The sequence below is a fragment of the Mauremys reevesii genome, linkage group 4, assembly GCF_016161935.1.
Source record: "Mauremys reevesii isolate NIE-2019 linkage group 4, ASM1616193v1, whole genome shotgun sequence".
Taxonomy (NCBI): Eukaryota; Metazoa; Chordata; order Testudines; family Geoemydidae; genus Mauremys; species Mauremys reevesii.
The window spans coordinates 133,395,702-133,412,179 of record NC_052626.1 but is presented as its reverse complement, the minus strand read 5'-3'; the positions used below and the strand labels follow the sequence as shown (position 1 = coordinate 133,412,179).

General features: G+C 50.6%; 1 protein-coding gene across 5 annotated transcripts in view; it reads left to right on the top strand.

The window, feature by feature from the left end:
- Window positions 1-9,262, top strand: part of SLC45A3 (solute carrier family 45 member 3) — a 38,077-nt gene extending 28,815 nt beyond the window's left edge. For 4 of the 5 annotated variants that reach the window (XM_039538374.1, XM_039538377.1, XM_039538375.1 and 1 more), the window contains exons 4-5: window positions 1,248-1,513; window positions 6,886-7,326. In XM_039538374.1, the coding sequence (XP_039394308.1) occupies window positions 1,248-1,513; window positions 6,886-7,326 (707 nt within the window). Of the gene's footprint in view, window positions 1-1,247; window positions 1,514-6,885 lie in introns of all 5 variants that reach the window. The other variant, XM_039538378.1, reaches the window with a different exon arrangement.
- The last annotated feature ends 7,216 nt before the right edge of the window (window positions 9,263-16,478 follow it).

Sequence of the window (16,478 nt, the reverse complement as noted above, 5' to 3'; positions counted from 1 at the left end):
GGAGCGCAGGTCTGGTGCCTGAATTCTTAAGCGATACTGTAGTCCAGCAGCTAGCACGCTCAACTGGCCGTTTGTGGCTTTCCCACTGATCCACTGTCACGTCACCACTCTGTGCCTCAGTTTCCCCCCATCTATACAATGGCACTCTTGATGCCTGCCCACCTCGTGTAAATCACTTAGAGACTGGGGGTGCAAAGCCCTGGGAGTGTTAAGTAGTGGTGAGATGAGCCAAGCTGCAATAATGATGTTCAGATCCCTGTCTCCGGACTGACTCGCTCATTCCTACACTGCTCTCTTCCTGGGTTCCCTTCCATGTGCATGTTCTCTGGAAGCCCTGGAGCCCTCTGGCCCAGCTCCACAGCCTCTCATTTTCTGGTCCTCCCAGATCGAGGCACATATGTCACCGTCCTCTTTCTCCTGAATGCGTCAGTTATGTACCTTGGCCTCTAGATTTCCTTATTTCTGCCTTGTACCTTTCCTCCTTTGTTAGGCTGTAATCATTCATATTAATGTCTCCATTAGCTCAAGAATCAGCTTAATTGTTGTTTAACAGTTCTGCTATGGTAGGCCCAGAGGCTTCTACCAGGTAGGGCCATTGTGCTACGCATTGTACAAACATCCTGTTGGCGACAGTCCCTGCTCCAAAGAGTTAATGGTCTAATTACCTGTACGAAGGGGAAGGGCAGGATGGCTGCCAGATGCTTCAGAGCAGCTTGTGGATATCTCACTCTGTGCCAAACTCTAGAGTTCCTCACCAGCTTAAACCCACTTTTTGTTCCCTTTTGTTGTGTTGCTGCTTTTGTGTCGGATAGCACTTCCTGGTTAGCAAGTGGGCAAGAGATGGATTCTGGGGAGAGAGTTGGGGGAAAGTGAGGGAGTGACTTTCTGAGGCACAGCTGCCAATGCCCTTTGTGCCTCTGAAAATGTTCCCCTCGGTTCTTCCCCTGAAAGGGGCTGGTGTTCTCACCAGCACTGTCTGGGGGGTCTTTTGTGCGTAATCTGGGCAGAGAATCAAAGGAGCAAATGGACTATGGAGACTGGCAGGGTGGGGAATCTCACGTTGCTCCGAGCAAGGATGGACTCTGGTCTCCAGAGCTTGTGTTGAAATGCGCTGACCTCTGTGGAGTAGCGCAGAAAGATCCTGCTTGGGCCCTACGGAGTCCCCATAGTTGCTTGGCTTTTGGAAAGCTGAGCAGGGGTAGCCTGCCCACCATCCCCTTCCCCACCAGTGTGTCTGTTGTTTTCAGGTGTCCGCATGGGCAGCCTGGGCCTGTTCCTCCAATGCGTCATCTCCATCTTCTTCTCGACAATCATGGACCGGCTGGTGAAGCAGTTTGGGACCCGGGCAGTCTACCTGGCCAGTGTGGCATTCTTCCCCCTGGCTCCTTTCGTCATATGCTTCTCCCAGAGCGTCCTCATCGTTACTGTCTCGGCCGCCCTGACGGGATTCACCTTCTCTGCGCTCCAGATCCTGCCGTACACGCTGGCGTCGCTGTATCACCATGACAAGCAGGTGGGGGCCTTCTGGGGGGTGATGGAGGACAATGCCCAGCGTGGTGGCAATCACAACATGGGGTGCAGCTCAGCTTGGCTGTGGCTGGAAAGAAACTCACACTCACTCACTCACATATGCCTCACAACACAAATGAGGCCTCTCATCTGAGCCCTCTTGATCTTGGGGCTCTGAATAAAAACACAGTCTGGATCTAACCCAATGCTGGTTTTGGGGGGTGGAGGTGGATCCAATTCCCTAGCCTCTCCCTACTTGCACAACCAGCACATGGATGTGCATATTGCTTTGAATGAGGATTGCATATTTCTAAAGGCAGCGCCTCATCTCCTCCACATTCTGAATGCTGGGCTGGAAATCAGTCCAGGATCCCAAGAGGCTCCTGTGCTTTTTGCACCCAATCACCTTTGCAGCATCACCAACCCCAACTCAAAAATCACGAGTCAAGTCCCAAAATGCCCCATGAGATAGTAAGTAATAAATTACAAATGTTGGGTTCTCTATTTTGCCTTCTGGTTGTTGAGCCTTTAGGGTTCACGCTTTCAAGCTTTTGTCCATAACCACCAAGGGTGTCTGAAATGAAAACTGAGAGCTGGGGCTTGAAGAAAACACCAAATGCTGAGACATGATAAAATCACAATAGTTGGCGATGCAGCTGTTCCACAGCACTGGGAGCCTCTCACACACTGTAAACGTACCAGTGACTTGTGGCATGAGAGCACCTTTTGTCCCCATGGCAGGCAACTTGCTGTGACGTTAAAACTAGGAGCTTTTGCTGCAGACATCCAGGTGCTCGCATAGAACTAATGCTTCCAGGCAGCCCATCCCAGTATGCACTAGGATGCCTGTCAAACTAGGGATGCATTTGGAGGGCCTGTTCCACTTCGGTTTCCTCCAAAGTCCTGGTCTTGGGATCTACTCCAGCCAGCAAAAAATTAAACCCACCAGGGCATTTTCCTGCCAAGCAGGGATTAGTGAGCGGAGGGGTCCGACTGTTTCCTCAAAGGGCTGATGGGGAAACACCGTCCATGACCAGGAGATGGGCCTTCACAAAGCCACTTCTGACTAGCTGTGAGGTCCCGCCTTCCTGCTTCTGTTGTCTTCCAAATGGCTTACAATGGAACCCCAGAGAAGATAAGTCCCAAAAAATGCTTCTGCAGAAATGTATCCATCTTCTTGGATCCACTTCCTTTTTGTTTTTCTTTTTTTACTGTTTTAATTCTTTTTCTTTGTTGCCTTTTGTCGTTCCTTTTTTCCTGCTTTCTGTTTTCCTCTTTTTTTTTTTCTCCCTCCTCCTGAAGTGAGTCAATGAAAGGGTGCCGCATAACGGCTGCCCCTCCAGCGTTGTGTGGAACCTTAGTGCAAGCCTGCAAGACTAACCCCATCTGACGCTGCTCACATGGACCGTGTAAGTTGGTCTCTTTTCGTGCATGCCCTCAATTTTACCTGTACTAGTGAGACCAAAGAGGCCTTGTCTAGAGTAGGATAAAAGGTATTCTAATTAATGCATTTGAATGTCTATCGTAGACGAGGCACAATGCATTTAACACATGCTAAGCTAGTTGAGTTAAAACCTAGGATCTGATCTCTTCGACTCAACTAACTTGAGTTGCAACAGGACTCCAGCTGTCAGCCCTGCGTGGGGCGGTGGGGCTTTGGCTGTCAATGCCTCACAATGCTCCACTGAAGTCAGTGCAAATGCCCTTGGTGAGGATGGAAGGTAGTGTGGATATGAAGAGCTGCTTTAATTACTGCAGTGGCTGTAGGTTGACCTAACTTAAGTCAACGTAATTTTGTAGTGTAGCCATGCCCTTAGGTTTTAAGACTACACTAGGCTTTGTGTGCATGCGCATGTGTGTTGGAACATGTACCCCTTTAAAATTCTGGTCTAGACCAGGTCAGAAAGAGCAAGACATTGTGGCAGTGCCTTCAGGGTATCCAAGTAGGCTTCTTAGACCATCCTGCTTCAAGTATGAGGTGTCTAGAGCTCTGAGGAGTTTAGCGCTCACAGTTTTTGACCAACTTCTCTTCTGTGCTGGATCCCTCTAACCTGGGTGTGGTAGGTGTAAACGGAGAGTTTTGTGAAGCTCTGGCCATTGCATGTGGGATTCAGATGGTTTGACTTAGATTCATAAGACCAGTGAAGTGACAAACTTTATTACAAAATACTGTCTTGGTAAGATTCATGGCTAGTCAGAGTCCATGTAAAGCTGTTTGACTCTCAACAAAAGGTTCTTGGGGACCAAGTCTCATCTGGCTTCATTTCTTTGCTTGAATCAGAAACTGGTGCATTGCAGAGCTGTAGCCATAGCGTCAGGGAACATTAATGAAAAATAGCTAGTGATGCTATACCACAGCAGAGTCTGTGTGTGTCAGGTGAGGTACGAGATGCTGCTGATTGCTGTGGTGTGGCTTAGGCATAGAATGCAGCAGAGATGCCTGCACACCCTGGAGTATGCTTGTGTAATTCTCCAGTGGCCCCTGCCTTTCCCTTGTGAGTGGAAAGCTGATATTGTTGGTACTTTGGGCAGTACAGCTCTGACCCTTGCACTGCTGGTATAAAATTCTCTTCTCTCAACCAGTCAGTCTTCTTTCTCCTGGCTGGTTTTACCCCATCACATGGAGAAAGGATTAATATATCCGTGGCTAGCTACAGTGCATGGGATGTGTCTAAGCACAGATACCTTGACATTTCAAGGCAGGAGTTTTGCAGCAGTTTCACTTGCTGCACATAAATATTGATTATTTGTATTACAGTAGCCCACAGAGGTGCCAGCTGAGATCAGGGCCCCAAGGTGCTAAGTGCTGTACATACGTTCAGCAAGAGACAGTTCCTGCCTCAAAGAGCCTATAGTCTAAATAGACAGGCAGACAAAGGGTGGGAGGAAAGGCAGGATTATTCTCCCCATTTTACAGATAGCAACGTGAGGCACAGAGAGGATTAAATGGCTTGCCCAGGTTCATCAAGAGTGTCTGTGGCAGGGCTAGGAACAGAGTCCCGGTCCCCTGAGTCCCAATGCAGTACCTTAACCCAGCTGGGTGTCATTGTAAAATTCTTGGTAGCAATGGAAGGAACTTGGCCGAAAGAGGCTGCTTGGGTTACCCAGAGCGATGGCTCCTTTGCAGTGATACTCCCTGCCTCACTAAGAGCTTAACTAAGCAGCTGTGGAATCTTCCTAGCATTGGCGCCTCGGCAGATTGTCTGGAGAGTCCGCTGTGCCACCCAGTTGCATAGGGAACCTATGCAGCCTTAGAGTGCACGGAGCGATGTCACAGTTCACGCTGGGTAGTGTCACAGAAGTTACCTAAGGCCTGGTCTATGCTATTGAGTAAGGTTGATGTCAGGCAGCTCACATGGACACCACAGCAATCAGCATGCACACTACAGCGCTACTCTCCCCAATGTAAATCACCCACTACACCGACCTAATAACTCCACCTCCACGAGAGGTGTAGTGCTTGGGTCCAATCTAGTGAAGGCAATGCAGTGTCTGTGTAGATACTACATTATTTACATAGTGCTCACAGCTGCCCCCACCCCAGCACTGTCAGCCCGAGCTGTCAGCTGGGTGCTGGGCTCACAGCTGGAGCATGCAGGTGCTCAGTTTCACAGCAGGCAGCTTACTAGCAGTGAAATTGACATTCTTGTCAGTTTCACAGCTGCCAGGATTTCACATTTTGTTTCCGGCTCTTTCCGGCTCTGGCGCTCAGCCCTGCGGCGAGGGGACTCCATTTCAGTCAGCACATCCTCTCCTGGTGAGGACATGCAGAAGGAGGGCAGTGTGGACACCAGCAGCCGATCTAATTGCTGCGGTGGCTGTAGGTCGACATGACTTAAGTTGGCCTAATTTCGTAGTGTAGACAAGACCTATGATGGAAAGTTAATTCAGACTAAGGTAGAGTGTGAATTTGAAATGCAATCGCTAGTCCTGAATAACTGCATGTGTAGACAAGCCATAAGGGCCATTGCTTGAAAATTTGAGCACTTGAGTTATGCAGCTACTCACCTCTTATTTTCAGCGATATGCCTTTGAACGCACAATTGCCTCTTTGCCTACCTGTGCTCCGGTCTTGAGACTATCACTTTGACACTCTGCTTTTGAAAAATAATGCCAAATCCACCACCCAACACGTTGCCTTCAGTCCATGTGAGTGGTGCCCATGCTTCCAAAGCAAGGGTTGGTTGTGAGCAACTCATGTGTCCTGAAGCAGGGGGGCGTTGAGTCCCTTAGATCAGCTGCTTCGGCGGTACTGCTCTTTGCCTTTTAACAAACTGCACCCACCCCAGACGATCCCTGTAGCCCTGGGTGATGGTATCACTCCCTCATTAGACCAAGTTCATCCCTGGCCTGGCTGCAGTGGCATGAGGGTGGGGAGGGCTTTGGTCGTGCTCCCTAGGTAATGGAGCACTTTCTATTTAGAGGGATTCAGGGGGAAGTATTTGGGGCAGGATTCTCCCCTCACACCAGTGTGTGCTGGGAGTTGGGCCATTGAAGTTCATGGAGTTGTGCTTTGAGAGAGAAGAGAATTGGGTCAGTTATGGGTTTGCACCGCCTGCTTCTCTGAGAGTCCAGTGATCAGACGACTCTCAAAAGGCTCAGAGCAAAACTGCCCCAAATGGCAGAGCCTTGTTTGGCTTTGGGTTGAAATGCTCCCCAGCGTTGGTGATGCATGAAGCAAACACACAAAGGTGCCACTTCGAGCCAAGTTACCGCAGCAGGTCAGGATCACCTTGAATGTGAAGCCTAACAAAGAAGTTCCTGCCAATCCTACCCACGCTGCTGGAAACCATCAAACTCGCCCCAGACTTGCTGCAAATGTCCCCAGCCTTTAGCCAAACCTGACCTGAGGATTTTCATGGGACTGGAACAATTTGAAGCCAGGGGGGAGTTTTGCCAGGCCTAGGGGTGTATCGCTCCAGCTCTGCACTGCTCTAGCCAGGGGCGGCTCTACAAATTTGGCCCCCCGCAATGCCGGGGGCCCGGGCGCCCCCCGGCAGCAGCGGAGACCTCGACTGGCCATGACTGCGGAGAGTCCCTCTGTCCGCGGCTGCTCTCTGGACTCCCGGCAGCGGGCGGGCGCTGGTGTCGTCGGCGGGCTGAGCGCGGTCTGCCAGTCATGCCTGCAGGGAGGGTCAGCCGAGCCGGGGCGAACCGGCTCGCGAACGTCGCAGCGGCAGGGCGGGTTGTCCGGGGTCCTCCTCCGGGCTCCGGCTGCAGGTCCGCAGGCATGCAACCGGCCCAGCCACCCCCCCGCCCCCCCGCCCCTGGGAAAGGCCGCTTGGGCGCTGGGCTGGCTCTAGCTAATGGCACTGCTCTCCTGGCCCCACCCCCTGCAGTTTCTCACCTTCCCTCTCTCTTTATTTTGTGTCTCAGGTTTTTTTGCATAAGTACAAAAGCAAAGAAAAGGAAGTTGCTGCTCAGCTGGACAAGAAATCAGGCTTCCCCAAAGGCCCCCTCTCCAGCCAGAAGCTGACCTACCAGAATGGCCATGCTGGGGGCCTCTTCTCCTCCTCTCTTCCGGCTGCCAGCTCGGCCCTGTGCGTCGGCTCCCCCTGCGAGGTCTCGCTCATGATGAGGGTGGGAGACGCAGACCCTGCAGCGCCCGGTCGAGGGATCTGCCTGGACCTGGCTATTTTAGACAGCGCTTTCCTCCTTTCTCAGGTGGTCCCGTCCCTCGTCATGGGCTCGATCGTCCAGTTTACACAGTCGGTGACTGCCTACATGGTGTTCGCCACCGGCCTCGGGTTGGTGGCTATTTACTTTGCAACCAAAGTCGTCTTTGATAAAAGCGATATGGCCAAGTGTTCGGTGTAAAACAGGGTACGTGTACACGTGCCTTGACACTGTATACTATGGCAGGCTGCACGTTGTGCACACCTCCTTTCTGTCTCTCATGCTGTTTCTGTGGGGCATGTGGCTGGGGAGAGGCTGTTGGGCTAAGCGCGGGTGTATTAGGGAGGGCACCAGGCTGTTCTATCTCCCACCATCAGAGCTTGCCCCGTGCTGCTTTTGTCTAAGAGCAGTGTTGCCCAGAGGGTATCAGTGAGGTGACAGGAGAAGAGTTTCCCGTCAGTCACAGGGTTAAATTTCTGTGCAATTCCGCAGTTTTATCCTGGAGGGAGAGTGCTCCTCCTCTCATTCCTGGAGAGAGAAGCTTAAATCCTGCCTTGCTCTGGCAGGCCTCACCTTGCTTCAAAAGTGTAAATCCTTTCGCTGACTGGTGGCCGCTGTGGACTGGAATATTTGGGGGACAGGTGGGAGGGTGCTGCATTGACAGAGCTGGGGGGGGGAAGACATCCAGGGTTGGAATGGGGTATTGCAGGTCAGGACGCGGGTGCATTGGCAGAGCTGTATGGACACAGTCCTGCATGGCACAGGGGTGCTGGAAGTGCATGGGCAGAGCCTGGCTCTGTCCAGGGCTGGTAATCCCATTGCTCTGGTGAGCACCACACTAAGCGACCGCTCGGTGTTAGTGTACTCCAGACTGCCCTGCAGAACTGGCTGGCTGCTCTGGGCACCAAAAGTGCCTGAAACCTATTTGCAGTAGCCTTATAAAATGGCCTGGTTAGAGGCAGTAGGCAGAGTTGATTTAACAAGGCTCCAAGACCCTGTTTTTATGGCACTGCTCAGACCTCATCAGCCTGAACATTACCCTGTATTCAAGTGCAATATTCCCCAGTGGAATGTGCAGGGTCTGGCATCCTCTGTATCCTGCAGGGGCTGGAAGCACTTATCCTTTGTCCCCCTGCCTGAGGCATGTTAACGGGACACCCTGTCCCAGGTTACTGCTCTGAAGTCCTTTCCATGTAGGAGATGCACTAAGCCCTTGGGCGAGATCCTGTCCAGGCTGCCCTGTTGCATGGCTTAATAATTGGACGTGCTGCCCTGTCTTCGGGCCACGTTCACTGATGGTGTGAGCAGGCACATATACCCTGCCCTTTGAAGGGTGTGCAGGAGCCTTTTCCGCTGCATAAACCCCTGCTGGTGCCTAGCCTTGCCATCCCTTCCTTGTCCTTATTCATCCCACATGGCTCTGCCTGCCCCTCTCCCTCCCCACCTCATGAGGTGCTTCCTCCATTTCAAATCTCTTGTTCCTCACATTCTCTGTCTTCTCCACCCACGTTGGGTCCCCTTGATGCCCGTTCCCCTCCACTCGGGAATAGCCTTGATGCCAATAGGGTGCAGTCATTCCCTCCGACAGGAGAGTAAGCTGGAGCAGGCTCGAGAGGCGACCCTGTAGCATGTCCTGGGTTCTACTCCCCTGTAGGGCCATCTTTCTGCTTTTCAAAGGGAAGAAGCCAAGAATGACCTTTCCACTGATCTGGTCCTGCTCTTGCTGCCATGAATTGATGGCAGAGCTGTCCTGGATTCTGAAATCCTGCTGCTGCAGAGATCGTTCCTAGCTAAGAGGATATTCCCAGGTCAATTATATCCCACCCACCATGAGTCACCCTTATGGAAACATGGGGTCTCTTTACTGCAACGCAAGCCAGGGGTAGTAGAACTTGAGTTAGCAAACTGGGGGTTTGTTAAACCTAGGGCTTGAGTGTCTGTGCTCATTTGGAAGCCCAGCTTAGGAACCATTGAACTCTGGGTCCCAACCTGGGACTCCAGCATCTGCACTGTATTATGTGCACCCAAATTCAACCACCCATGGACCAGACTTCCTCACGCCCTACCAACATGTGGTCAGGGCCGGTGCTTCCATTAGGCGACACTAGGCAGTCGCCTAGGGCGCCAGGATTCAGGGGGCGGCATTTTGTGCACTCCCCATGGGGCGCACGGGAGCTTCCGGTTCCGCTCCTGTTGCGCTGCGGAAAACAGCGGCAGGCAATTGAGCAGCTCAATGACTGCCGCTGTTGCCTGCGGCATTTCGGCGGAGGGTCCTTCTTCGGCTACGTGATGGGAGTGGAACTGGAAGCTCCCGCGCGCCCCGTGGGGAGCGCACAAAATGCTGCCCCCTGAATTCTGCCTTGGGCGCCAGAAACCCTGGCGCCGCTCCTGTATGTGGTTGCTCTAGCCCTTTGTTTGTGGTGCAGTGTTGGAAAACTTGACTGTCCAGAGCCCAAAGAAAGTCCAGGCTGTGGCATTGTGAGATATTTTCAGCAGACTTCCAGAGCATGCGTCCAGGGAAGTTGTATCTACACTGCAAAACAATAGGGCTTGAACCCAGTGTCCAGCTTGACTCAGGCTTGGACCCTCCATCCCCATGTGGTTCTGGGACGCTGGGTCTGAGCTCTGGGTTAGCACAATTTGTGTGTATGGGGAATGGGGGGGGGGGAGGCTTGTGCCTGAGTTCAGATCCTGGGCTTACACTGCAGCGTAAACACACCTACAAAGTCTTCAGTGATTAAATTGCACCTCCCATTTTAACTTCACAAACCCATTAGACCTTGGGGAAATTATCAAAAGCAGAAATGCCAGTTGGGGCCTAACTCCCATTGAAAACCAAATTACTATTCGGGCCTCTGAAACTACTGGTTTTTAAAATCCTTGCTTCTTCTGTTTTTTTCCATTCACAATGGGACTGTCTTCCCCTGCCTCTTGCTATCGTTCTTCCCCCGGGGAACTGCCCCACCAGCAAACTTTTTAAATAAGAATCCCGCTAGCCCAGACAAGGCCTGGCCCAAGGAGCCAACTCAATAAGCCACCCGCCCACCCATGGGATCAATGCCCCCATTCCGCAGGAGGGGGAGAAGAGGGAAGGGCAGACACAAGGGCCAGCAGCCAGGCAAGAGCTAGTGTGGAGCTTTCCCATGTCAAGCAGAGCCATGGGGCTGATGGTGTGGGAAATGGGTTCACAGTGCCCCATATGCCAATAGAGGACTTTGGCTTCCAGCCCTCCCAGTCTCTTTAGCTTTAACCTAGATCCCTCACTGCCAAGCCAACCCCAAGTCACTGTTTTCCAGCTCTAGGGAGAACCTTCCCAATGAGCTCATGGGGGGGGGGGAGGGTTGGATTCTCCCCCATGCACGCTTCTGGAATGTACCACTCTGGATGTGCGTATAAGAGCCTCTGCTGCTGGCTGGGCTCGTGGCGATTAATCTCCAGCTCGCTGAGTAGAAATCTGTGTTCTGGGTCCAAAAGGTTACGTCTTCTGAGTCCATCGATAGAATTTTCTGGGGGAAGGGACAGTGGCTGGAAAGCACCCTTCTAATTTCCTTCCATCTCCCTCCCCACCCAAAACAAAATCCCATCCACTGTTTTTTAGATGAAGTAGACGGGACACAGCACCTATCTCAGACTGGTGTGTCATCATGTTAAATATAATGATGTGTGTTTTAATCATGTATTAGAGGCTGAAGTAACCCGCCCTTGCAATAAGCAATTACATGTGGGTTGCAGATGGGAAGTTATTTACTATGTAAGGAAAACCCCTTTACATTGTATAGCAGAAAGGAGCAGGGGGGAATCTTAAGGAGGCACAATGTATTTACCTAAGATGGCATTTGTTCAGGATGCCAGGCCTAATTACCAAACTCTGTAATAACCACTGATGAAGATATTCAAACCAAGTCCATTCTTCGGTACCTAAATAAGTGTCCTGGTTTTTCAAAAGCACTGAACACCCTTTAAAGTCACTGGGAGCTGCTGGGGGCTCAGCACCTCTGCAAACCACTTATTTAAGTACTAAATATGAATTTAAGGGCCTAACTTTGGGCACTCAGGTTTGAAAATAATGGTCCGTGAGCGCTCGGGACCTCTTGGCCACTCATCTGAAAGATGCATGGAAAAGTGATGGGATGGAGGAGAAGTGAAGGTCTGCTTGTAATATGTCCAGGTATCAGGCAGGCACCGCCTAGAACAATAAACACACAGATCCTGAACCAGAGCCTCTCCTTTGCCCCTGATTAAACATAGGCTGAGATTTTCAGAGGGAATGGGGCACCCAAATCCCAGTGTAAACTCTAGCCTTTGTCTCTATTGTCATGCCCTGATCTGGCCAGTCCCAGGAGGGGGCAGACCCTGTGTGCAAAAGGAGCCTAGTCAGTTTGCTTGTAGCCGAGATATGATGGCAGGGGAGGTGGCTGTGTTTGTGTTTGTGTTTGAAAAGAGAGTTGAGCAATCGAACTTCTGACTCCCCAGCTAACTTTCATTTGTATCTGCACCACCTAGTTCAAGGCGGGGCTCCAGTTGCCCCAGTTCTGACCTGAGCGGTCTCCTGAGCTCTCCATTTCAGCTGGGAAGACGCAGCAGGCTCTGGGAACTGCCGCAACGGTGGCAGGGCTTTATCTGTCTCAGCCTGGTAGAGGCTTTCCCATCACTAGTGGCAAAGGAGGGAAGGTGGTGGTGGCACTCTGGTGGGGTTTCTTCATAGTCAATAAGCTAAGAAGTTGCCCTCTCCCTCTTCAGCCCAGTGGGTATCTCAGAGGGAGAAGCTATTTAATGTCCGACTTGCCAGCAAGGGCGTCCAGATTTCCCCCATGCAGAGCATGGAGTTGAGCAGCTCCCTTTTCCTCAGTTTCCCTGCTGGGCTGCGTGCCAAGAGGTGGCAGGGTGAGTGGGTGGGGGTGGGGGAGAGGAGTGCATGCCAAGAGCTAGCCATGGCTTCAGCTCCAAACATCCCTGGCCCCTCTGCAAGGTCAGGCCCAAATTGTCTCAGGCCCACCTCTAGTAGGAAAACTGCTGTTTCTAAGCAAATGCAAAGACCACAGCTTGTGCCCGGATAATCAGCACATACAGGGTGCATCTACGTGGATAAAAGAGCTGATTCAGGCTCGTGGGACTTGGGCGGTGGGGCAAAAAATTGCAGTGTAGACATTCAGGCAGGAGCCTGAGCTCTTGGAGCCTCCAACCTGTTGCTGAAGTAACTTGTGTGTAGATGTAAAAATCTCTCTAGGATGCAAATTACACCCTCCAACCTTCAACCACTGGCGTAAGGTCCGTAAAGGAAAGGGCAGTTCCTGGGAACTCTGCTGGGTTTGGGTGGTAGATCCATCCCCTCTCCATTGAGGAATCATATTATGCCTCTCCCTTCCTGGTTGCCCCAGGGGTATTTAAAGGGAACAGGTTCAATTCTGTTGGGTCAGTGGAGAGGACTGTAAAGGGAGGGTTGGGTCTTTCTTTTCTAATGCATAAGAATGCATCATTGTGAATCCCTTGTCTAGGGAAGGATGTTTTGATGCTGTTTTCTTTCAGGAAGATACACTGTCTGCAATATGGTCCTGTCTTATTTATTTAGCGAAGTAAATATTTTGTACAGTGTAAGGGGAGGGATATTATAAAGTTTATTAAGGAGGGAAATAAAAAACTTTTATGTTGGATCACTGTGTGTGTCGTTAAGTTAACTGCACGGCTGAGAACATTTTTCATGAGAGATGGGCCACCCCACCCTGAACACTGGTGGGATGGATAAAGCAGGGCCCCACATCTCACCCCCACACTCCTATTGCCCTTCTTTGTGTGGCCTGATTGTGCTGGAAGATGTGGGGAAGCAGAAGGCAGCAAGGGAAGGAGGAGACCGGATGAATGAAGACTACCCTCCAGTGAAATGTCCCTCTCCTTTCCTTTCCACCAGCACCAGGAAGACATTACAAGGGCTGAGCTCATTTGGGGAGGAAGAGCTCTCGCCCTGCTGCACATCAATCCATGGTGGCTCGGAGTGCAATATGGGCCACAAGCCAAGCCCACAGAAGCGCACTGGCCAAGTGGAGAGCAGGGCATCCTCTGTCCTAAGGAGCAAACTAGATGACTGTTAGTATTCATTCAGCAGTAGTAATGGTGTTCAAAACAACACGTGGGATGGGTTGATGATGCCTGTGCCTCCCATGTTTTGGACTGCTATATTGCCAAGCTGTGCTCCACCCCCAGTTTTCCCTACAGAAGAAGTTGCCATCAACTTATGTCACCACTGCCTCCCTTCCTGGCAGACTTTTCCCTGGCTCTGGGTCAGAGTCCATGGAAGCCAGCCCAGGCTTGGCAATTAATCGGATCCAATAATAATTTCTGATCCTTTCCTCCCTCCTCACAATGTCCTCTCCTGCTCCCCCACCAAACACTTCGCTCTGTCTCTAGTTCCTGTGCTGCTCCCTGTGCTATTGGTATCCCTGTTTAACGAGACTGTTAGAATTGCACTGTTAGGAGGAGAACATAGCTGAGCCGGGCGTCTGTACTATCTCTAGCTGCACCAGCAGATGGTGCTATTGCATGAGTTCTACTGCAAGAATACTGTATTTCCCTCTGCCCCCAACCTGTTTCCTGACTCTCTTCACTTCTGCAAACTGCATCCCTTGCTGGTAAGTGAGCAGCTCACAGCTGTACGCACACAGAACCAAGACTGTGCTGCGGGTGAGACATCTGAAATGTAGCAGGCAGGCTGCAGCCCTGCACAGCTGCTGACGAGCCGCTAATTCCTACAGCATTCCAAGTGTGCTAGGAGTATCATTGGCAAATACAGTGACACAGTCCCTGTCCTGAGAAGCAGCCAGAGTAAGGCAGTGGGACTCGATGAGACTGCAGGCATATCTGTCCACATGGAACAACTTGCAGAATGGGAGCCTAATGTAACCCATGGACCACTGTGTGTTATTTCTCCCCCTTTGTGCTCAATCCACAGAGGACATGCGTCTATTACAGTCTCCAGCATGGACTCATGCTGAGATGCATGATGCCCTTCACTCCTGGAGTGGCATGTACAGCAGGTCACACTCTGACCCTTAAGCAGCAGGATGACAGGTGCTTCTGAAATACTGTAGCTGAACGGGCCAGGCTCTGTAGCTCAGGCAGTAAATAGTCCTGCTTATAGTTCTAGAGCAGTGGTTCCCAAACTTAACAACCCGTGAACCCCTTTCACTGAAATGTCAAGTCTCGCAACCCCCCTCCTAAAAATGAACATTTCCGGGGATTTTCTTCTTTACTTGAGTATCAATGATAAAAGCAGTGATCTTGGAAATATACAATTTGTTTTTGTGCCATGCTTATTACACACTATTATTTATCATTACAGTATTTTTATTACATTATGAAAACGGCAACACTCTTCCAAGATCTCACTTTCGTAGCTCGTATCTCTTTGAATAAGCCTGTTCTAAGACAAGGCTCCTGTGTTTCATCAAGGAGTATCAGATGTGAAACAGCACGAAGGGATTGAAGAAGCCAACTCAAAGAGTTCCTCCTACACAAGCATTCAGGTCTTGAGCAGTCCAGGCAAACAACGCACGTTACAACAAAGCTTGAACATGTTTTTCATAATAATTTTAAGAACAACACTAGCAGCCAATTTAATGTAAAAAACAGCAAAAAATACCCACCTCCCTTTCCATTTCTTATAAGGAGTCTTAAAGTTGAAATGTCCTCAGTGTGATAGATATGCGTGCTTTGATCTGCTGAGCTCTTGGAAGTCCAGGGGCTCCAGGCTGCTGGCCCTGTGCTGCCTGCAGGGACAGCTCTGTCCACCATTAGGGAATTTTTTCCCGAGAACCCCCTATAACATTTCACAAATCCCCGGGGGTTCACGAACCCCAGTTTGGGAACCACTGCTCATAGACTCTTAGACTTTAAGGTCAGAAGGGACCATTATGATCATCTAGTCTGACCTCCTGCACAATGCAGGCCACAGAATCTCACCCACCCACTCCTGTAACAAACCCCTAACCTATGTCTGAGTTACTGAAGTCCTCAAATTGTGGTTTGAAGACCTCAAGCTGCAGACAATCCTCCAGCAAGTGACCCAGGCCCCATGCTGCTCTAGAGATCCCTGGCGTGTTAGCCAAGCTGGGAGCTGAACTGGCATGATGTGATAAGAGCCTCATTGCTGATGTGATGAATAAGGAGGGGAGGGGAAGACCAGGCTAATGATCGGATAACCCCACTATGCAGCAAGGGCTAGGGTACGGACCAAACGCTTTATCCGGATGTAGCCTCTGTTGCAGTATAATGTGCCTTTGTGTTGCCTAGGAAGGAGCACTAATGAGTGAATCCTCACAAAATCCCTTCAAGGTGGCTTAGTATTGCTTGGCCCCTATTTACAGAGGGAAAACTGAGCACAGAGCCAGGTAGTGATTTGCGTGCCGTCCTCCCAGCAAATCAATAGAAGAGCCACAAACAGCACTTGCCTTCACCGAGTGACCAGCCAGCTTCCCCTGTATCATTAATTTTTTTAAATGCCATGAAAACATTTCAGGGTCAAACTCTGATCTCTGGTACAGGAGAGTAAATCTGCACTAACCCCATTGGCTTTGATGCAGTTACTTTGCATTTATGCTGCAGTAAATGAGAGCAGAATCTAGCTCCTCTTGAACATATTTCATCCTGAAACTCCCCTTTTTTTTTACAGAGACCCTGCTCACTTAAACATTTTCAGCTAGAAGAGTTATTTTTAACAGCAATCCCTGCAGTTGTTCTCAGAGATTGGAGGAAAACTGATTTCGCTCTAGTCTGTCTGTGTGTTTGCCTTGTGCATTGGACTATAGATGCTGGAACTAAGGGTTCTGGGGGGCTGCAGCACCTCCTGACTTGAAGTAGTTTCCATCATACGCAGGGTTTACAGTTTGGTTCAATGGCTCTCAGCTCCCCCACTATAAAAATTGTTCCAGCACCCCTGCATCGGACGGCACTGGTTCCTTTCATAGTTTCTGTGCACCTTTCACATAGCAACAGAAGAGAGAATGTCACTTACAGTAACACAAATGCTTTCGCTTAAAAAAAAATCCATCGAGGGACAGGTGTTTGAAGGTATTTAGGCATCAGAAGATACGGATACATGGCTCAGGCTGTTACAAAAGTGCCTTGACAGCTAGAGCCTACGGGCTGCTTCGCCCCAAACAGGCTGGAACTTTGGAATGTTCCTACAGTGTAGTGTCGGTTCAGACTTGCCTTCTAATTCCTGCACCTTACACGCTGCGTAGTCCACGCCACCCCGCTCCCTGCGGCAGAGCAAGGGAGAAACATAGGGCTTGAGCCTGCAAACCTGTACTACTGGGTGTAGTGCTGACTTGGGTGAGTAGGCTGCTAGGGGACTGCTCGTG